Genomic DNA, 23,417 nt, shown 5'->3' on the forward strand with positions numbered 1-23,417 from the left:
AAGAAATTTGATGAGCTTAAAAACATCCTAGTTCTACTCTAATAATGCATCCCTTGGTCTAAAGATGATTAGATCAAGTCACATCGCAGGCCGTTATATTAGGCAAAATACAAATCCACTTTCAGTGATAGAATTAAACGAAACACCTTATTTAAAAAATAAATAAAAGGCTAGAATTAAGAAACTATACTTGTAATTTGGAAAGGATACGGAATCTATAATTAGAAGGTAGAAGGTGGGGGTGGATATACAGTTGATCTGTTCCCAACTAATCACTAAAATGAATTTATTTGGTGGAATATAAAATATCTGTCAAGGGACATCTGATGTCGTTAGTCGCAACAACTACTTATTATTATTATTATTATTATTATTATCTTTACCAAGTAAAAATAAAATCTAATACAAAAATAATACGGGGTTAGAAACAGAATTTTATAATTTCTACATTGGTAATGTATAGACAAATTAAGTTAATAGAATAAAAATTTAGAAAAAAATATTATCAAAATGTGGAGATGATCATGAACAAATGAAATAAATTGTACTCCTGAACTGTCTCATGTCTTCACATAGAATTTTTTTAAAGGCCAAGGTCCATTTCCATTGATTATGAAATTATAATTACAGGACCAGTTAGACCAAATTATAAACATTGGTTCTGCAGCAAAAAAAAAACCACTTTATCACTGCCAGAAAAATATAAAAATATCTAGAAACTACATAGAAAACATAATAGTCAACTTTTGGATTTTGGATCGGGACCATCCGATTCAAATCCGATAATTCATTTGAAGTGGAGCACACACATCTCAAGTAACGAATTCGAATTCCAAAGTAATCTCGAGCGAGGGTTTTGAAACAAACGACCCCGATCCAAAACCCAAAAGTTGGGTTACTTTAAGGGATCCGGTCCTGACGAGAACCGCCCATCGTTAATTTTACAAAAAATCATAGTCATAGATTTCCAAATGACCATATATAGTTACCCAACCGTAGTCGGAGTTAGTATCTGTCTGTTATACCTACGGGTTTTGAATATAAAAAAAATAGTATCTGTCTGTTTAATTTTGCACCCAATTTTACCTAAATTGGCGTTCAGACAAATCTTTCTACCTAATTCTTCTTAGTCATTCTACCTAAATCACAAACATATTATGTATTTTACAATTTAATTAAACTTTTTATATAGATTAATTCTCCTCGTAAAATACAAATACGTATTTATAGTTTACTTATTAAATTTTATTTTGTGATCATGAAAACTTAAGTTTAAATCTCAGTTACAATGCATTATGTATCATGTTTTAACCTCTCAATTTAAATATTATAATTCCGTACTCTATTTTAGCTCCTTCAATCGTACAAGTCTTCTTAAAAAATATTATCTTTCATTGAAAAGGGAAAATAATAATAAATAGTACATAGGAAAAATCTAGCAACTCACATATAAACATTTATCATATTTTGTTCCACCGAGCTTTACTGAGAACAAATTTTAAGTTTCAAGGGGCATACATGCAAAATATCCAACACTATCTGTCACTTGCTCTCTTCTATAAAAACCTCTCATCTCCTCTATTATTCTTCAAGGCAGATCTCTCTTTCTTTGTCATTGATTAAAGAAGAACAAATACAAAAATTAAAAGAGAGAATTAGGAAGGATGTATAACCCACCTAGTGTACAGCAAATGGGATACCTAGAGCATGTGCAGAAGCGCCATGAAGATAAAGGCTGCGTCTATGCCTGGTAATACATGCATACTATTAATTTGTTCTAATTGTTATAATAAATAATTGCAATTATTGGTATATTATTGTTGTTTTTTTTATATAGTACGGTTACAACATCCCATGTTATAATTAAACTAGCTAGATCATTGAAGCACAAGTTAAAGCTTTTGTATTTGAGATTTTAAAATTAATTAGGAGTTATATATATGTCAGCATTTATTTATATAATATACATAAATAATTCAGTTTAATTTAATTAGCTCCTCGAATTACACAATCATCTATGTTAAACTACAAGAATCCGTTTTATTTGCGAGAGTAAAAAATATCTACTGCTGAGGGTTAGCAGACAGAAAAAAAAATATTTTCAAGAGTATATCTATTACTGGTGGCAAAAATATCTACAAGGATACTCACACTATTTAAACACTTTAAAAACATATCCATGTCAATCAAAGGTAGACAAAAAATAAAATTCACAGAGCTCGAGTCAGAAGGCTAGCTAGACATATATGCAAAACCCAATATATCCTATTAACTATCACTAGGCATCCTAAAATATGGAACCTGCTAGCATGCTACGCGTAGCATAGAGAGCCTTCATGCAACGGCTTAATATTTGACTTTTTAAAATTCTAACGGTCGATCCGAACCGTTCATCTTGTTCTCCATATTAATATGTGTTTGGAGACCAAATTTTACATTTTTTGGAATTTTTTTTAATTTTTTTAGATTTATTAAAAATCGCTGTTTTTTATGGTCCATATTTGCTGAAAACAGCAATTTTCAATAAATCTAAAAAAAATAGTAAAAAAAATAGTAAAAAAAATTCCAAAAAAATGTAAAATTTGGTCTCCAAACAGATATTAATATGGAGAACAAGATGAACGGTTCGGATCGACCGTTAGAATTTTGAAAGTCAAATATTGAGCCGTTGCACAGAGGCCCTCTATGCTACGCGTAGCATGCTAGCATATTCCCTAAAATATAATCAAATAAACAATTACATTTATAATATCAATTATCATTTGATCTTTTGAAAACCATATCTCAAATTAATACTTGATAGAAAGTTAATTCTAATGTCTATAAGACAGATAAGATATAAAAATGAAGAACCTATATGAATTTGGGTGAGGTACAACGCTGAGCATGCATATAACAAAAAAAAAAAAAAAACTACAAATAAATTAAATACTCCTTTTTTCTCTCTCTCAAATTTATACAGAGGGATCAAATTATTCAACTTTATTTTCTTTAGACTTATACATGTAACTTTCAATCACTAGTTTGGGGTCCAAAATCAAGCTATCTTAATAATTGATAATGCACCTAATCGATATTAAAAGAGGATCAGATGATTCCATGGAATAAGTGGGCTATCTGATTTTTTTTTTTTTATATTAAAAATCAAACTTTGATCTAGTGACAAAGGTAACGTTTTCTGTGTGTGAGGTTGTATGATCGAAATCCAGATAAAATTATTTGGTGAATATTAAATAGTTGGGTGACTTGACAACCTTTATAATTTTTTTTATCACAAGGTCTTAATCGAAGATTAGGTATTGAGTACTAATCTAATAGAAAAAGAAAGTAGGCCACCATAATCTCAACAAATGCAACCATAGTCAATGCAACTAGTTACAATCACTTGCTAGTTGATCCACACATTACATAGGAAGCAGTTAGTGTTAGTTGGGTTAGTTTCATGTCCTTTATTGCAATTTTAATGTGTCAGTTTAAGGTCGATGGTATGATGTATTAGTTCTTAGGCAAAGCCCAAAGGGAATCAACTAAGAGGCTTTTTAGACACATATGATGTCAAGCTTGAAAATTTATGTAACTGAGGGCCTCTTTGCAAAATTTCACTAGTTAGTTAGTATATAGAATTAGTGCTTCAAGAACAAAATTATATATTTATATTCTATTCTATATATAGGTCATATCATAAGCCACTCCTGACCAATTGATCATTAAATAGAAAAATGAACATGTGAGAGTTTAATTATAAGCAAATGGCTAATTCTTGTCTTTTAATAATTTGCAGCTTATTTACACTCTGTTGCTGCTTTTGTTGTTATGAGACTTGCGAGTGTTGCCTTGAATGCTTGTCTTGCTGCTGCAATTGATCATCATTTTACTGAAGACAAAAACAAATTCATGTTTGCCTACGGACTTCTGAATGACACGAAAAAAAAAAAAAATCATGTTATTTGTAAATCAATATGTTTTTATTTTCTCTTCTCAGAAGTCATAATGAGGCATATCTCATCTGTTCATGGTACTGTTATTATTGGACTTTAGATAGTATTTGTTACTGTTGTGTTTGTTTTGTTACCTGTGTTTTTTGGCTAAGATATTACTTGCCAATTCAATTCAATCTTATTAGATTTATATATCTTCTATTCGAACTATGTTTGTTCTGCTTTGAAGTTATATATTCTCACTAGAATTTTTTTTCAGAGCAACTTTACCGCACAATATCAGCAAACAGACTCAAAAGAATAGTTACAAGCCTATATCCTTTTTTTTTGTGTGTGTGTGCGCGCGCGCGCACTGAAATTTCAATTTCTCAAAGTAATAATAATACTAGTGGTGGTGGTAATTTTTTAAAAGAGAGTGAGTAATACGGAATAAGCATCATATTTTTAGTCAGAAGTTAACAATTAGCATGTGTAAACAAATTGTAATCATATAAAATTTGTGTTTTCATGGTTAGGTGAGAAATCAAAATGGTGTGATCAATTGAGAACCTTGCCTGAGTGCTCCATATAAATCCCTGCAACCAACAATCTTTAACAACATCAAATCATTTTATTCAATAAATAAAATCTTATATCTCATAGGTACTATATTGTTTCACATTTCTCTAATTAACATATTAAGATATTTGAGAAAACTAAATAAGCTCAACACAGCAACAATGTGTCTTAGGAGTTCTCCAAATTAGTATGGTAATTAGTATAAAGCCCAAATTTGTGTATTCTTGACTGTTGTGTTTCATCAGTACACTTGGAATCTCTCATAAATTGTAAAAACAATACTGAGGACATACCAAGAATAAATATTTTTAAACCTCTTGTCAGCATACTTTCATGCATTATCATTCTTTCTTGAACTACTTGAATAGGATTATAGGAAGATGTATCCTCTGTAAAGTTGTTTAATGCGACAAATTGCTCTGAAAATTAGTTTAATGCAAGAAAGGATTCTAACTGAGAAGAATATTTTTTATTTTGATTTTGTACAGTTAACTGTTCGCTGCCCCAAGAAGAGTTGCATGAGAGCACAAAATATTCACAAACAAGAGACAAAAGATTTACTAGAATCAGAGTAAGTTGCAACAATCTGAAAGTGTCTCTTAATGATTGAGATTGCAAGTACATTTTCCCCTATTTGTGTCCCAGTTCATAAAGTGCTAAGATCACCAAACAAGAGGCGTCATCAGTGAATAACGGCTTGAAAGATGGTGTACGTGTATCTCATCCTCTCTTTTGCAAGCACTGGAAGGTGGGACCACATAAACAGGACAAGACGCAATAGTTAAGACAATAACTGGAGAAGTAGAATTAGAAGCTGCTTGAAGTCGTTACTTGTTAGGCCATATCAGCCGCGCAAGTCATAGTTTATTTGAGAAATCTAAGCATTAGGAAGTAGAATCGCCTATAAAAGACGTTGCTTGTACCGTTTCCGATTGTGAAATGAAATAAGAAATTGTTGAGCTTGTCTCATCCTTTTACTCTCTTTTTTCGCCATTACTGTATCTTTACCTCCCCCCCCCCCCCAAAATTCTCCCAAATTATTCAATCAAAGTTAGTGGTTTCTGAAGCCTCGGTAGAAAGTGGATCGTATTTTTTATGATTAAAATTCAAAAGGCTTTGAATATATATAGAAAGTCAAACTATTTTTTTGCATTTGACATTTCCTTTAAATTTAGTTGCCGGCTCGAATTTTAATTCTTAGATCATGTGATTGAGATCGAACGGATGAGAAGCATTGAAATTAAAATTAACACCTCTGCATTGAGGGATTACAATCTGGTGAGAGTATCCTTGGATAACTTATGGAGTGAAACGATCAGAATAGTCTTTTTAATCAATCGAATAGCTACACGATCAGCTATAAGAAGAACGGAACATGAAAGGAGACTTTGTCCCCAAAACACTAGATTACAAAAGAAGCACGACTCTTGATGAAATCAAACGGTTGGAATCCATTCACCAGCACAAATGACTGCGTGCCGGTTTAAGCCCATGGGTTTGGACTGGGCCATCGACTCTTGTTTGGGCTTCTTGATTCGGCCCCTGATTGCTGACATACGATCTGATGGCAGCTGTCAAGGCAGACTGAAAACTGGGGTCTGATGTAATCGCCTTAGCAATCGAATCTGTTAGCAAACTAGGCGTCGAGCTTGGATTCGTCGTAGGTGGATGCAAATTTGCTGTCTTTTGTATGTAAGAATTCAAAATTGAATCTTGGGTTTGTTGGGCTATATGGTTAAACGAGCCTAATGGGCTTTTGTTGTAGTGTTGGTTCCCATAGCCCAAGTAACTATTTGACCATGAAGTGGCAATTGAGGATGATTCTAGTGAAGAAAAACTAAAATTTGTGAAGGGGAATTTTGGATTTGTTGTGAGCCGGTTTATAGCGAAAGGTTGCGCTGTTGATGTTGGTGGTGCGGTGAGGTCTAGGGTTATGGTTGGGTATGAAGGGGTTGAGGACACCGATGCGGTTGGAAGGAAATATGGACGAGATATTGAAGCATCTGATTGGCCGAAGTTGAGGCCATGGAGGCCAGCAGATGAACCAGAGAAAGTAGCAGGAGTGCTAACGGTTTGTGAAGAGGTTGAACCGGACATCAGCATAGAGGCGGCAGCAGAAGTTGTGGATGCCATGGCAGTGGCTGAAACCGGAAGCGGGTGGTTGTGTGTCCCCTCATAGGTTGTGATTAGTATGGACATGTCATCTGCACATCTTTGCACCTTGAAATTTCAATGAAGAAAGATTTAGTATTCCAATATTAGGATAACCTTTGAAACAGCAAAATGTTTATTTTATCTTTTAATATTGGTAGGCCTATAAATATATTCAACCATATAGCTTATATATGACTAACCAATTAATCTAACTGAGTCTTCAGTATGTACAAATTTGAAGAACTCAGGAGGTTCTTTATTGGATAAGTTAGAAATTTAATGAAGTCAACATAATGTTTGAGCTAATCTTATTTGAATTTTTCAAAAAGCATTAGGTCAGCAGCTCGACTAATTTAGGCTGTAAAATAATTTGCTGACGACACAATTAATTAATTCGACAAGGTGATAACGCGCTTCATTGAAATTTTCTTTCTTGATTCGATTTTAGACCAATATTTTTTTTTCCATGGAAAGAATTATTGATATCGTTTGGTTCTCCAGAGTAAAACGTAATTTTAAAAATTACTGACAAACTTTATTATATACATTAAAAGGTATACACATGTAACATGAGAAGTAATTTTCTTCTATTGACCAAGTATTTCAATTCTTTGCAATCGTCACAAATCTAGCATCCACGAGAAGATATATATATATTTTACAATATTTCAATTTTTCCAATCCTAGCAAAATTTCAACTTGACGCCATGGATTTGAATAATCACAATAATTTACATACAATGTGTTTTTTTCCTTCGAAGGTTCAATTAAACTTCAAAATTATACACATGGAAAATGTCTAGTACCTGCTTTTTAACCGGGCAGCCTGGTGCAACCGTGCATCGGTAATATGCTCGAGGGCATGGATTTCCTTTAGAAATCTTTTGTCCATATTTCCTCCACTGGCACCCATCATTCATCTGTCACAAATTCATCATGCAAAATTAGATGAAAATCACTTATCACTTGTTGGCTTGTTGCTGCCACGGTTATAATTGATAACTAATATCTCAATATTTATTCCATCCATGCTTTTGCAGTTTACCTTAAAAATAATTCTCCAGTGAATTCAGCTTCTACTTGTTTATTCAAATATTAAAATAAAAAAATAAAATTTAAAATCTACTCACCGTTGGAGCGTCACATCTGGCTCTGACAGAAACCCTAGCTTTCTTGACCTGAGGTTGCTGGGACAGGTCATCATCGACACCACGCATGTTCTTCATTATTTTACTAGGTGGCCATGATTCACCAGGCTCTTCATCCTTTGTACGATCGAAACTATTGTCAGAACTCAAACTCAACACATTAGCCTCACATTTTGAACTAGGCCCTTCAAACTTGCAATCTAGCCCCAGTTTCAGGCGCTCTTTCTCAATTTTGTTATCCTCTTCATTTCCTTTGGTATTGATACGTGCCTTCTCTTCTTTTTTGTTGAGGCCACCTGATGAGATTGTGCTACCGAGGCTTAGAGAAACAAGCTTGTGCTCTTCTTCTACACTCGTAGGGGGCGCAGTAACCGGATTTGATTCCTTTACTGTTTTACCCTTTCCTTGTTCCATTATCTCAAAGTAGAGAGTTTGAAGCGACTGATAATCATCAACTACACGTGTTAAGAGGCTTTTCAATTTCTTGTTTTCTTCTCGCATGTCACCCACTTCGACCTTTGTCGATGGCGCCAGTGTTTGCTCCTGTGGTCATTTGACATGTGTTATACTTGAGTTCATGAGACAATAAATAACTGCTATAATTTTGGACAAGCTTGGTACGTAGTTTCTTTTCTTCTATTTTTTTTTTCTTGTTTTCGTAGCAAAGCTAAGTATGGATATATATATATATGGCCTACAAGCATACTAAATGCATGTGTTTATAAAATAAAAATATATTTGTATAACTGTATATATATGTGCATCTAAAATGTACAGTGAATCTAACCTGTGGGTAAGCAAACAAAATTCTCATTAAAGAGGCTGGATCCTTATTTACTCAAGTTAAAAAAGGACTCATTAGAGAAAATAAAGGAAAGCAAAATATAGTCTCAAAGGAAAGCTCTAGAGACAGAAGAGAGATTAAAATGATGTACCTTCCCAATCTCTTCATTATCTCTTCCGTTGAGTCGGTCAAGCTTTGTATCCTCCACTATCGATAGTCTTTTTACTATCTCCATTAATGGAACAAAATCGAATACGAGAGCTACTTTTCTAATGTTTGTTTTTCCTATATGTCTAATGGAACCAAACGAATATGAGAGCAATGAATAGCTATATTGCTCCAAGCTAATCCCCTTTATAGAGCCAAAGGTTAGACTGATCTAACCTCTTGGACTTTTGTAATATAAAAATAAAAATTCAAATGCTTATCTAAAATAAGGAAGTTCCTATCTAAATGTCAAATTGTCAACAGTAAACCTCATGTGCTGACTAAACTTCAAAATTTTTAAATGAAAAAAAAGGGCGAGCAAAGAAAAGATATAGATTCAAAATATGGAAGATTTCAACGTGTGAGATATGTTGTTTTGTTTTAGGCTTAATTTTAATTTAAATACCTGGTATGTAGCCGTACTTGCAGGGTGCCTAACACCATTCAAGAAATGCTTCATGTCTCCAGCTAAGGATACTTCTACATTTATATTTTATTCACAATAACTTAAATTCTGAAGAAAACTACAACCGGAGCAGTGCCTCCGATTGGCTTTTTAATTCTTGTGCACTTGATTCGCACAAATATTGAAGCGGCATGCATGTATCATGAAGCAAATCAGACGGTTATGAGTGGACATCAGATCGATTTGGAGCCAATGCCCATCGGATGCGTCCCGTTTCCAGTACAGCAATATAAAAAGAGGAATATCTATGTATTTGCGTATACAATTAATAGTCAGATAATTAATTCTAGAACACATACAAGTTCTTATGTATATATTGTCTTACTGTACATTAAGAAGATTTAATTTATAAAAGTCAGAAAATTAACTTTCTTTAATATCATAGTGAGTAAAATAAATTGACGAAAGTACTTTTTTTTTATTGAATATAAAAGAAAAGTAGAATGTGATTTAGAATTACCCAGATAAATTTTCATTTAGCTTGAGATATATTATACGTACATATTATTTCCTCCAAAAATGATACTTCTTTTTTTAATAATAGGGACCTCATAAAGAGAAAATTAAAGCGATCTTAGATTTCTCTCGCTGGATCAAAGAAACGGAAGTGACTCGGAGATAGAATGATGGTGCTCATAGCGGAGCAAATAATCAAATCTCATGCTTGAGTCAAAACCTGCGTCTGTTCCCATTGGCTTGTACTTGGTTGCCTCATCATAATTTTTTCTCCTCTAGCAACTATTCTATTGCATGTGGATGTATAATATTATTATTTCTGAGCTCTGCTGTTCGCTGGATTAGGAGCACCGAAAAGAGAGCCACATTACTTAGTAGCTTCTACTAAGATTTTCAAAAAAAAGAAAAGAGAGCCACATTATTTTAAAAGTTGACAAAATGTACGATGAGTAAAATGACGATAGTATTAAATCCAATGTTTCCATTGCATCAATTTTTTTTTTGCGGGAAAAACATTTCTTAAATTTTTATTGTTTTTAAAACTTGACAGAAGTTGTCGAGGAGTAATTCTTAAATGTTAACGGATAATATATATATCCAGATCTATACAGTACTTATATATATATTTTTGGACTGATACTCAAATTAAATTAGCATGTTAATAGTTGACACTAGTAATTAAGGTCCAACATTGCAATAATCTAGCATCGATTATAGGCTATTGACATGTAAATACAATTATAGACAAATTATTTCGTTTGTTAGAGAAATTTCACATTAGTCTCACCAGAACTGATGGCTGATATAATACTAACGATTGATTATATATATAGTGTAATATATTGGTTTGTTTTATTTAGTGTGATTATGTAAAAAAAAATTAATTATTGAAAATGCCGACAATTGGCATTGATAAGTAAATATGGTAGCAAATTATCATTACATGACTTTAGAATAAAAAAAATTAATTATTGAAAATGCCGACAATTGGCATTGATAAGTAAATATGGTAGCAAATTATCCTAGATTTTTTTTTTTTTAATGCGTCCTCATCAATTGAAATAATATCGCTGTAAATTTATAATAAAAAACTAGTATTGTGCTTGTGCGTTGCAACGAGGACATATTATAAGATTGAATAGACTATAAAGAGACTTGTTTGTTTGACATTCACACAAAATAAAAAAATATTTAAATGAAAATAAAAGACAAATGAAAAAAAAAGAAAATCCAAATAATAAATAAAAATAAAAGAAACAACAACAAATGAAAACAAAAAAAATGGATCAAATATAACATGATTTTTTTTGAAATATAATTGCTACTTAATATGTAATTTTCTTCACAAGCAAGACATGTCATTAAACGATTTAGAGGAGAAATGATATATAAAGAAACAAAATTGAAAAAAAATATATAATTAAATATGATTCAAATAAGAATTTTCTCTACATATATATTCTTGATGAAAATTATTTTAACAACGAAAATTTCTCTACACAAAAGTTCTAGATATTCTTCATTTTATCTCAAGATCAGAAATATATGATTGTTTACATTGACACAAGATTTGATATTCATCTATTAACAAAGATAAAATAGCACTAAACAAAATCCGTAAAGATATGATTGTTTTCATTTTTATTGTCGAAACCATATAAGAAGAGAAGAAATAAAATAGAGGAAATGGAAAAATAAGGAAAAAATTAATTGTAAGAATTGAAGAAAGGTGTAAGGAGAGGGAAGGAAACATATCGCTAGAGATTTATTTAATTTTAATGTGATAAACCATGTAACAGTCTGTGCTGCGAATATGTTTTTAACTAAATTTAGACTTTTACACATAAAATAGATATATTTAATCAAGATAAATAATATTGGAAAAAAAAGTGGAAAAGATTAAGTGATACCGCTTTTGGTGCTGAAATTTTTATTTCTACCATTTTTGGAAAAAAATAAATCAAAAAACTCTATTTTATGGGGAATTCGACTTCTATCATGGCTACAGAACACCGGTGTGGACTCAAATGCTGAGGTCTGCACTATGCCAATGTGTACCCATATCTGAATCCGCATCGGCATAGTGCGGCCTCAATATATATATATAGATAAAGAGAGAGATATATGCTATGGTGCATTGCAATGCATAGGCACTCTTGTGCATTGGATCATAAATCAACGATTCAAAGTCCAAATGACCAATCCAAACTATTCATCTTATTCTCCATATTAATATGTTCTTGAAGACCAAATTTTACATTTTTTAGAATTTTTTTACTATTTATTAAGCTACTTTGAAAATCGCTGATCCGGTGGTTCATGAATTTTTACTGTTCACCCGGATTTTCAGATTTCAATAAATCTAAAAAAATAGTAAAAAAATTCCAAAAAATATAAAATTTGGTCTCCAAGCACATATTAATATGGGGAACAAGATGAATGGCTTGGATTGGTCATTTGAACTTTGAATCGGTGATTTATGGTTCAATGCACAAGGAGCCTATGCATTACAATGCACCATAGCCCATCTCTCTCTCTCTCTCTCTATATATATATATTTGTCTAAAAAAACATTATGGTATATGCATGGAAAATCACATCCCCTGAGATATGCTAAAAAAATTACAGGCACAAAGTTCAATTTCAAAATAGAAATTGAGGTAAGAAAAAAAAAATGTTAGGGCCACACTATGCTGATGCGGCCTCATATATGATCCGCATCGGCATAGTGTGGATCCAAGAATTTGGGTCTGCATCAGTGTTATATATGCGGCCGTGATAGAAGGTGAATTTTTTTAGAAATTGGTGTTTTTTAGTTTATTATTTTTGAGAAAATGCTAGAAGTAAAAATGTTTCGGCTTCTGGTGACACCAAGCAATTCTCTAAATACTAATTTTTTTAACAAATTTCGATGGTAGTACTTGTCCAAACGATTTCGTTAAGGTATGTTGACTGGATGATTAATTTTTAGTGTTCTAAATAGCACGCTATAGTGACGCAATAGCGATATTATAGTGTTTTTGAATCTTAAACGCTAAGCTATGAGTCAAAAGTGCTTTATTTCAACTACAACCGCTATAGCGGTAATATCGGTCCGTCATCTGCGCTACACGCTATGCTACATAGACTTTTTATACAAAGACCCAACTGAAAATTAGTTTTAAAAATCAATTTTTGTAAGATCCATATTTGATTTTGCTTTTAAATAGAAAAAGATAGATAGTTTATTCTATAATACTTTGGTTTTTTAATAAAAAAAAATATAATTTATGCCATGATATTTAGGTTATTTGAATGGAACAAGATAGATAGTTTATAATAATATTAATTAGGGATATTTTGAATAACAGTTTTGGCTTTGTACTGGTTCAATATGAATATTCTAATTCCTTAATCAATTTTGTTATACTTATTGCTCTATAAAATTTTAGATAATATTAATAATTAATAAAAATATAAAATATAATTTTTAAACAAAAATACTATGTATGATAGCTTTTGTTATAACTACGCTATTTCCGATAACTTTTTTTAAGCCTTTCTTCTATGAATATTTAGAACCTTATTAATTTTAGATCCAGTTGTCAATACAAAGTCTCTCTCCATGCATGTTGCCAATTTATGAAAACCACTTCATTATTCTTCTCTTATTTGTTGGAAATAGAATAAAATATGTTAGAAGTCAATTATGGGAACATTTATGACAAGTCAATGAACAAGGCAAAAATATATATAATTTATGCTGTATAGGCACTACTCTTTGGGAAATTATTAGATTGGGGGTCAACACCAACTATATATTTCTCTTGCCTCGGTAGATGGGGAAATAATTAAAATTCGTTTTGTCTCAAAGCCCTTTTTAGATGTCACAAATTATCTGTACAAGGGCTCTAATATTTGCCTGTAACTTCAATAATTGCTTCTAATCATATACGAGGAAATTGAATCCGATTTTATTTTATCTGTACAATTAAAAAAATATTAAACATATGGCACTGTTTCCTTTTTAATTTCAATTTATATCAGGCATATAGGCACCTTGCAATTTTGTATTGATATCTTAAACCCTAAACTCTAAACCAACACTGTTTGCGTGCCCAAACAACTATATATGGAAGTGCGGAAGTGCATCTTCCATCCGAACATGCTGATTAATTGCTAGTGGGCATGAAATAAAAAATTTGGTCTCCAAGCACATTTTAATATGGAGATCGTATTGAGCGGTTCGAGTCGGTTGTTTGGATTTTCAAAATGAAAATATAGTGCCATGGAGCAAAAACTTGTTTTATTCCATGGCTCATCTTAGCCATCCCCTATATATATATATAGAGAGAGAGAGAGAGAGAGAGAGGAGGGATCTAATTACACTATTTTATAGTGACACATCTTTACACCATATTTGTATAAGTCATTTTACGATTTCAAAATCCAAACAGATGATCCGAACCATTCAACATAATCTCCATATTAAAATGTGCTTGGAGACCAAATTTTACATTTTTTGAAATTTTTTTAGTATTTATTAAGATGTGTACAAAATTGTTATTTTTAGGCAATTTTGGACCATTGAAAAATAACAATTTAATATTTTTTAAATAAATAGTAATAAATTTCCAAAAAAAAATGTAAAATTTGGTCTCCAAGCACATTTTAATGTGAACATCACGTTGAACGGTTCAGATCGACTATTTGAATTTTGAAATAGCAAAAATGACTTATAAAAATATGGTGTCAAGATGTATCACTATAAAATGGTGTAATTGGATCCCTTCTCAAATATATTAATATGGAAAACAAGATAAACGGTTCGGATCGACCGTTGGGATTTTGAAAACTCGAATATTGAGCCGTAACACCGTAGGGTTGCATAGAGGACTACGGTGCTACGGCTCAATATTCGAGTTTTCAAAATCCTAATGGTCGATCCGAACCGTTCATCTTGTTCTCCATATTAATATGTGTTTGGAGACCAAATTTTACATTTTTTTTAGATAGGTAGAAAATCAAATATCTGAATGGTGCAAAAATTTTTAGATCAACTGATTTTCTACCTATCTAAAAAATAGTAAAATATTTCCAAAAAATATAAAATTTGATCTCCAAACACATATTAATATGAAGAACAAGATGAATGGTTCGGATATCGACCATTAGGATTTTAAAAACTCGAATATTAAGCCGTAGCACCATAGCCCTCTATGCAACCCATAGCACCGTAGCCCTCTATGCAACCCATAGCACCATAGCCTTACCATATATATATATAGTTTTTAAAATTCTAACGGTCGATCCGAACCATTCATCTTGTTCTCCATATTAATATGTGTTTGGAGACCAAATTTTACATTTCTTAGAAATTTTTTACTATTTTTTTAGATAGGTAGAAAATCAAATATCTAAATAGTGCAGAATTTTTTAGATCAAGTGATTTTCTATCTATCTAAAAAAAAGTAAAATTTTTTCAAAAAAATGTAAATTTTGGTCTCCAAACAAATATTAATATGGAAAACAAGATGAACGGTTCGAATCGACCGTTAGGATTTTGAAAACTTGAATATTAAACCGTAGCACCGTAGTCCTCTATGCAACCCATAGTGCCTTACTCTATATGGTATATGTTTAATTTTTTTAATTGTAGAGATAAAAGTTGGAACTGAATGTCGAGGTATCATCTTCGCAATATTTCTGAACTTTTCTTTGTAATATTTTAATTCTTAATAAAATTAGGAGCACAAGTACAACTTTTTTTTTATCAATCAACATTGCCAATTGTATATATTAATTGTTTCAATTCTTTTGTGATAATGCCACTTATTTCGATGTCAACAAATGTTCTTCGGCTATCTTATTAAGTCTGCATCTAATCCCTTTTACATATTCTAAAATTCAATTATTGCCAATTATTTTAATTAGAATTTTTGTGCAGATCGCTAATTATATACCAAATCATCAATAAATTAACTTATTAAGGAGATAAATATAAAATTATAAATAAAAAGTATTAAGGAAATCTATATAAAATTATAAGTCAATTAAACATATTGGTAATATTTTTAAAATACACAAATCAATAAGAAATTCCTTTCGAGAAAGACCTCCAGTGTCTATTATTACATCCGCTACTAATTGAAAGTGATTTGATAATTTTGTTTATTTAATATTTAAAAAATGTTTGAGCTCCCAAAAGATATAGTGCGTCAATTTTGAATATTAAATTTACAATTTCAAACTTGACATTGTTCTTACAAATCATAATTTTTATTAATTGAATGCTAGCAACCGAACAATTATATAATCTCGAAGTTAACATTTGGTAAGGACCTCTGAGTAAATTCCCAATATTATTTGCCGACTAGATAAAGTGACAGTTCAAACATAGATATATTTTTTCTTCAGTTTTGATTTTTATAAGAAAATAAATCATAATTGATTTCAGATCCCAAAGCGTTGAAATTGAATTCTTGTTTGGGACTGCCAACTTGGAGATCTCGGTCTCCAAATTTTATTAATTTTCAAACTCATAGTCTATAATCAGTCTCGGTTTTTTATTTCTTATTTTCTTTATATCTTACTTTTCTTGGTTTATTTCTCGGTCTCCAAATTTTACTTTATTTTGTATGCATTTTCTTGGTTTTGTTTTTTTTTCAATGGTGTCTCCAATCACATTTGTTGAAACTATTAAAAAAAACGTGAAGAAAGCACCATCTAAAAGTACATATTATATAAAAAAAAATTAAGAACCAATGAAAATATATTTCAAATAGTTCACTTTAAAAAGTTCTTATTAGCATATATCTCATTTAAAAAATATATTTCAATTTATATATAAAAGTAGTTTCTCATTGTAACACTGTGAACTTTTAAAATTCAGATTTAATTAAAATAATAAGTGGTTAAATCGAATAATATAAATATACGTATATACGAAATTAGTGACGTGGATGGTGAACAATAATTATACGATTAATTGTGTTAAGAAAGAGGAGCAATAGGTGTTGTATAAATCATTTAATCAATATCGAACAAGTGGAGGGTTTATTTTGCAAAAAGACCACTTACAAGTGGGGGCCCTTGTCATTCTTTCCTCTTTCCCTCCTTCCTTTCCTTTCCTGCGCCCCCATCTCTTCTCTTTTCTTTCTTTGTTTTCGCCAAGAGAGAAAGACAACGAGAGAGTGAGAGAGAGAGAGCCCCCGGTGACCATATTGCCCGAAAACGGAGATTTAGGAAGAGGAGCTCAAACCTCGCACATCCATCCGTTCCATTGGTAATTCCCCTTTCTATTTCTCTCTCATTTCTTGATTCCGTGTTTTTAGGGTTTCGGTGAAAACCCGTAGAATCGTACCAAACTGATTATTCCGTGCCTTTGTTGTTTCTATAGTGTAAATTGATTGATTTCGTGTTTCAAAGTGCAACCAAATTTCCAATTTATGGATTTTCCCAAAAATTGATTAGGGTTTAAATTGTAAAAGTGCCGAAATTTAATAAATTGACCTATGTATAGATCCTAACGAGCACGGCTAGCGGGATTGACGAGCTTACCGAGTCGCGAGATCGCGGACCCTCTACGTGCCCTACGTAACTAGGTGCGGGGGTTCACGGGATCTGTTTTGGGGTTTATTCGTAGAACTAAATAACGGTGCATATTATTATATTTATGTTGATTGCTTGATTTAAATAAACTGTGCATAGCATGTTGAATCTCTGATTGAAAGCATTTGTTGCCGCATTGCATTAATTGTGATATTAGTGTAATTGAATTGTATAACTGTTATGATTCTCATGTTGGTGCGGTTTATCGATTGTTGATCTATCATTTTGAATAAGTGAGTGGAACCACAGTATGACTTGGATTGATTGTGTGAAGTGAACAGTGTATCATAGTGGAAAGTCTAGCTAGCTACTAGACTTTCATCCAGGACCCTTATGCGCATCTGGAGAATGGCCCTAGTGAACCCAGTACCGGTTGGGTAAGGGAAGTGCAGTGTAATTTTAGGTAGAACTGTGGTTCAGTGATTCAGTGAAAGTGTCAGTGACTTCTTTTGAGAAAAGTGATATTCTGTTGCATATTCGCGGAATATGCCCGTGTATATTTTAAGTGATGAATTGATGAGATTGTATGACTTGAAACCAGAAAATAGAACTGTTAAGCTGGAGGTGATCGATAGTTGATATCTGTACCTCATAACCAGACTTATATATATTATATATGTGAAACCAAATCTTTCTGGAAATTCGTTGATTGATGTTGATGAGATGTGAATTGAAATCCGTTTGAATCTATTCCCGGTACATGTGCATTTATTATTATTGGTGAATAAATAAATAGATGCTCTATTGCTAGTGTATTTAGTTCTGGTGATGGATTTCTCACAAATCCAGTAGCCCTTTTAAATTCCGCACTGAGAAAACGGATGACAGGTTTTCTCACCCCCTCCCCTCGGGGAATTTTTCCCTTTGAATTGAAATGTGTAGGTAAACGCGAGTGAAGTGGGACTCGGGCTCGACGCGTGAGTTTAGGCCGAGCTAATAGGTTATGCCAAACCCTTTATGCCCATTTTGAATGTGTAGTTGAACCCGTAGACGGTTATTTTGATGTATAGGTTATTATCGAACCGTATTATGTTCTAAAACCCTAACGGTATGTCATAAATTGTTGTTGTGACTTAAATGTTGAAATTGCATGTTTAAATGTCATTAAAATTTCTAGTAAATGGAGAATAATTGTTTAATTATACGGGGATTTGATCGGGTTTGAAAACGGGGTGAAATTTCACGAAAATGGGCAAAGGAATGAAAAAAAACTGTACCCTTATTGCGGGCCGCAATAACCCTATTGCGGGCCGCAATGAGAGTAGACAGAGGGAAATTCGCAGATTAAAATCTAACCAGGTCATTGCGGGCCGCAATGAATGGATGCAGAGGCCAACCAGGTCATTGCGGGCCGCAATAAATTCATTGCGGGCCGCAATGAATGGAGGCAGAGACGATTTGCAGAGGCTGGAAATTTTGGAACTTGTTGCGGGCCGCAACAGCCCTATTGCGGGCCGCAATGGGGATTCTGAAAAATGCTGTTTTGGGTATAACTTAGCCAAATTAAATCGGATTTGAACCAAACTTGTTTTAAATCAAATCATATGATAATTTGACTAATCTGGGCCGTCGGTTAAAGGATTTTTATGCAATTTGACTTCTCCGAAATAAAATTCTTCGGGCTCTATTGAGCAGTGCTTCGTAACCTCAGACAACGCTCGCAGGGGGCTGCCGCCCCGCTGCCACCCCCCGCATACTCCTAGAATCAGGCCCACATACAAAAACATAACAAATATATATATATATATATATATATATATAAATACCGCATGAACAAAACTGCGCGACCCCCTGTTCCGGGGTGTGACACTCATTTTAAAATGGGTATAATATATGACTCATTTTTCTAACTTGCTGTAAATTATACATTTAAGTTTTTTTATTGTTTTATTTCACTAATATATTGTTTCCAATTTTAAAAGTTTATTTTGCTCTTTCTGCAAAAGTTTAGTCGATTGCTAGCAACATGCAATTTTTAATCTGTTTCCAGAAGCATGTTATATGTTAACTTCGTTGAGAGAAAACCATTTATGATAATATTTGCCTATGATCTTTGATTTTTCCATGGACTGAGATCTATACTGACTCGCCAGTTGTAATACATAAAAGAACGAACAAACAAATGATCCCGTTTGGAAGTTACAGGCCGGTTACTTTTCAAGACAACTTTAACAGTTGCACCTGGTTTACCATTAATCAACTGTAACTTGTCAACAGAACTAAATTTTGGCAACATGATATTATAATGAAGATGTTTCTAATGTTTCATGTCTTACATGGCACGTCAAGCTTTATATTTTTCTATTTTTATTTAAAAAGTTCAAATAGTTGAACCAATCAACATGATATTTATATGAAAATGTACTTAGCCATCAAATTTTATATATTTTTAAAATATTTTACTATTTTTTATATAGGTACATTATTGTTTCTCGACCATCTCAAAACAATAATTTTGTACATATTTAAAAATAATAACTTTTTTCTAAAAATAAATATTTGATTGCTAAGCATATATTAATATGAAAATGATGTTAAGTGGTTTAGATCATCCGAATTCTCTCATTATAATTATCTTGCATTTTATTCTGGGGCGTAGCCCAATTTTTTAACCATGGGTGTCAAACACGAATATAAAATTTTCATGCTGCAAATCAGTATCAATTTTATTGTAACTGTAGTATTTTATTCTAAACTATATAGAAAATCATGCATAAATATAAATTTGTTAAAAATAAACTGAAGATTAATTGATTCCATTCCTTTTTAATTACTAGCTCGCCTCTGATTTTACCCATTAAAAATATCTATCTTTTTAATTACTTATTTTCATTTATAATTATAAAAAGATAGATGAAAATAAGTACCCATGCATTAATTAATCTTGGTTTTACGTCGTTCATACAAATTGCAAAACATGATCAATTCCTCAGTAGATCCAGATTTCTTTTAAGATCATAACTAAGTCAACTTGTTTTCTGTTCTTTGTAGAGAGACGATTTACAGTAAAATGCTGTAGATGGTGCATGCATGTCACTGTACATTTTCCTTTATTTCATGATTATTTTCAAATTTTCGATTTGATCAGCTTTTTTCTTTAATGGATTTTCGATGATTTTTTTTCTTCTTCTATAAATTATTGAGGTCTTTCTTTATAATTTGTAATTGCTGTCTTTATTTCCTGCATTTTTTTTTAACCTTTTCCTCTATTATTTAGTATTCATCATTTGGTAGAATGCAAATGCATGCAGTTGCAAAATCAATATTATATATACCAACTATTAATAATTCCCTATACAACTATTAGGATTCACGATATGCATTCTCAACTTTAGAAAAAATAAAATAATAATTAAATACTTAAAAATAATCATGTATAATTCACCCAATAGCAACTAAAAGAAAATCAGTGCATGTTCTGCCATAACAACCAATCACGTTTTCATTTATTTATTCATAGAAACTTTTTATGTATTCTTATATTCAGGGTTCCAATATTTCATCTTTTTTATATCTCATATTTTATATCTTTGTTTTCAAAGTTCAAATTGTTGGTCCGAACCGTTCAACATAATATTTATACTAAAATATTCAAGGAAATGAAATTTTATATTTTTTGAAATTTTTTTACTAATTTTTAAGATAGGTACAAAATCACTATTTTTGAACCGTTCAAAAAACAATGATTTTCTACCCATCTTAAAAAATAGTAAATTTTTTTCAAAAATTATAAAATTTAATCCCTAAACATATTTTAGTGTGTATATATATATATATATATATAGGACTTGGCTACGGTGCTATGGGTTGCATAGAGGCCTCCCGTGCTACGGCTCAATATTAGAGTTTTCAAAATCCTAACGGTCGATCCGAACCGTTCATCTTGTTCTCCATATTAATATATGTTTAGAGACCAAATTTTATATTTTTTGGAATTTTTTACTATTTTTTTAGATTTATTGAAAATCGCTGTTTTTTATGGTCCAGATTTGCTGAAATCTCTTAGTTTAAAGTAATTTAGAGGACAATAAAAAAATATTGATAAAATTCAGTAATTTAATTACAAAAATTAAATGAAAAGCCATTATTAATTATATTATAATTGAGATTCGTCAACAGAAGCAGATGTCTCCTATAAATTCAAATTTTCATTTTTGTTTTTAAAAAAAGTTATACTATTATCTTTTCATATAATAAAATTTCAAAATACTTATTTATTCATACTTGCAATTCTATCAATTGTAATAGATCATCATGTCTTCAAAACTCAAAGAAATGAATTCTCTCCCTAAAAAAAATTTATCTCTGGGATGTTGAATTTATCCACTTGCATAACCCTGCCATGTGAGGCAAAACAAGGTTCTCCACGATCAAGTCAAGATAATACCTCCAAAAATTATCCACTAGCTAGTTGACTGGAAGCGTCTAATTGTCCACAGCCTTTTGTCCATCATTTGTCCATAGCTTTGACTTGTGCGAATACTATAAAATTACTTTTACATGCTGTATAATTATACAATATATCACATAAAATATATCAGTTAATCACAAAACATTCAGCAACTATTTGAAGTGGTCCTATGATAGTTAGAAAAAAGATTGCAACGAGAAAAGAAATGTATTTTCAAACTGTATTTTCGGAAATTACAGTTATAGGAAATTATTGGAGCGGTTATTAGCGGTTATTGGTAGTTAGAGTTAGTTATTAGCGTCTGCACTGGGTTGAATCTTGTATACTGTAAAATTGAATCTTCTATACAGTAAAATTTTCGATTGAATCTTGTATACTGTAAAATTGAATCTTGTATAAAGTAAAATTTTCGATTGAATCTTGTATACTGTAAAATTGAATCTTGTATAAAGTAAATTTTTTTTCAAATAATACTGTAAATTTTCAATTGAATCTTGTATACTGTAAAATGTCTAAATCTAAACCATAAAATAATACCATGTATACTGTAAGATAAAATGTAAAAAATGCTACATTTCAGCTTAAACTACCACCTGCAAAGAATCATGTATACTATAAAATTTCAAAATATAAACCATAAAATAATACCATGTATACTGTAAAATTTCTAAATCTATACATACATCCATCATCTGTTCAACAAAAATCTGTTCACCACACACAAAATATGTTCACCACAATGTTTGACTCTGCTGATTCTTCAAATCCTACATCTCCCACAATATCGGGTTTGGCATTTAAATCGATTTCTACAACACTATTCACGCTTGAATTTTCACTTGTCAAATCTTCATTCAAATCAAAAGCCATTGGGGCAAAACTGTAAAAATCAATACTAAAGAATGTTAGACACAAAAAAAAAAAATAAAAAATAAATATATATATATATATATATATATATATATATATATATATATATATATATATATAATGATGTACATCAAAATGTATTCATAACACTGTATTTGTATATCTTATATATTGTAAATTACTTAATATAAAATGTAACATACACATATCATAACAAATAATACAAAGTGCATATCAAAACATTACTTATAAACTGTAAAATTTGTCACCTATACCGTAAACCAAACCCATTTATAACATAAAATGATATATATAACATTTAAAAAATAACAATATATATCATGTAAAACTGACTTGCGCCAATTGTGTAAAATTCATAATTCAAAACTGTAACTTATGTAAAATAATCTAATAACAATTTTCAAACATAAGGAAAAAGTGTTATTTCACTTGCACCAATCCTGTAAAATTCATCATTCAATGCTATAACTTAAATAACAAATCTTATAAAAAATGTCATTCAAATTTTCAAACATCCAAAAACTTTCAATATGCACCAATACTGTAAAATTCATTATTCAATGTTGTAACTTAAATAACAAATCCTACAAAAAATGTACTTCACATTTTTAAAATATTAAAATCGCAAATCTAAACTGGAAAATCACAAAATCGTAACATTTTAGAAAGAAAATTTTCAAAATATCATAAATATACAGAAAATTATAAGAATAAGTGTAACCTTGAGTATTTTCTTCATTTTTGTTCAAAAGGATTCGAAATTACTCTCAGTTGATCCATCGGTTCAGCAATGACACGGTTGCCTGATCAAACA

General features: G+C 31.2%; 1 protein-coding gene across 1 annotated transcript; it reads right to left on the reverse strand.

The window, feature by feature from the left end:
• Nucleotides 1–5,798: 5,798 nt before the first annotated feature.
• On the reverse strand, nucleotides 5,799–8,825 carry LOC144564270 (WRKY transcription factor 72A-like). The gene is made up of 4 exons (XM_078313853.1): nucleotides 8,734–8,825; nucleotides 7,781–8,341; nucleotides 7,457–7,570; nucleotides 5,799–6,716 (listed from the first exon to the last, which is right to left on the reverse strand). The coding sequence occupies exons 1-4, from the start codon at nucleotides 8,815–8,817 to the stop codon at nucleotides 5,952–5,954; spliced, it is 1,524 nt and encodes a 507-aa protein (XP_078169979.1). The 5' UTR covers nucleotides 8,818–8,825; the 3' UTR covers nucleotides 5,799–5,951.
• Nucleotides 8,826–23,417: the final 14,592 nt, after the last annotated feature.

This window comes from Carex rostrata, chromosome 13, assembly GCF_964058835.1.
Source record: "Carex rostrata chromosome 13, lpCarRost1.2, whole genome shotgun sequence".
Lineage (NCBI taxonomy): Eukaryota > Viridiplantae > Streptophyta > Magnoliopsida > Poales > Cyperaceae > Carex > Carex rostrata.

Coding starts and splice junctions, on each gene's coding strand:
- LOC144564270 (XM_078313853.1), bottom strand. CDS start 8,817: ATGGAGATAGTAAAAAGACTATCGATAGTGGAGGATACAAAGCTTGAC. Junction 8,342..8,733: donor ATAATGAAGAGATTGGGAAG/GTACATCATTTT, acceptor AAATGACCACAG/GAGCAAACACTGGCGCCATC. Junction 7,571..7,780: donor CCAGATGTGACGCTCCAACG/GTGAGTAGATTT, acceptor AATTTGTGACAG/ATGAATGATGGGTGCCAGTG.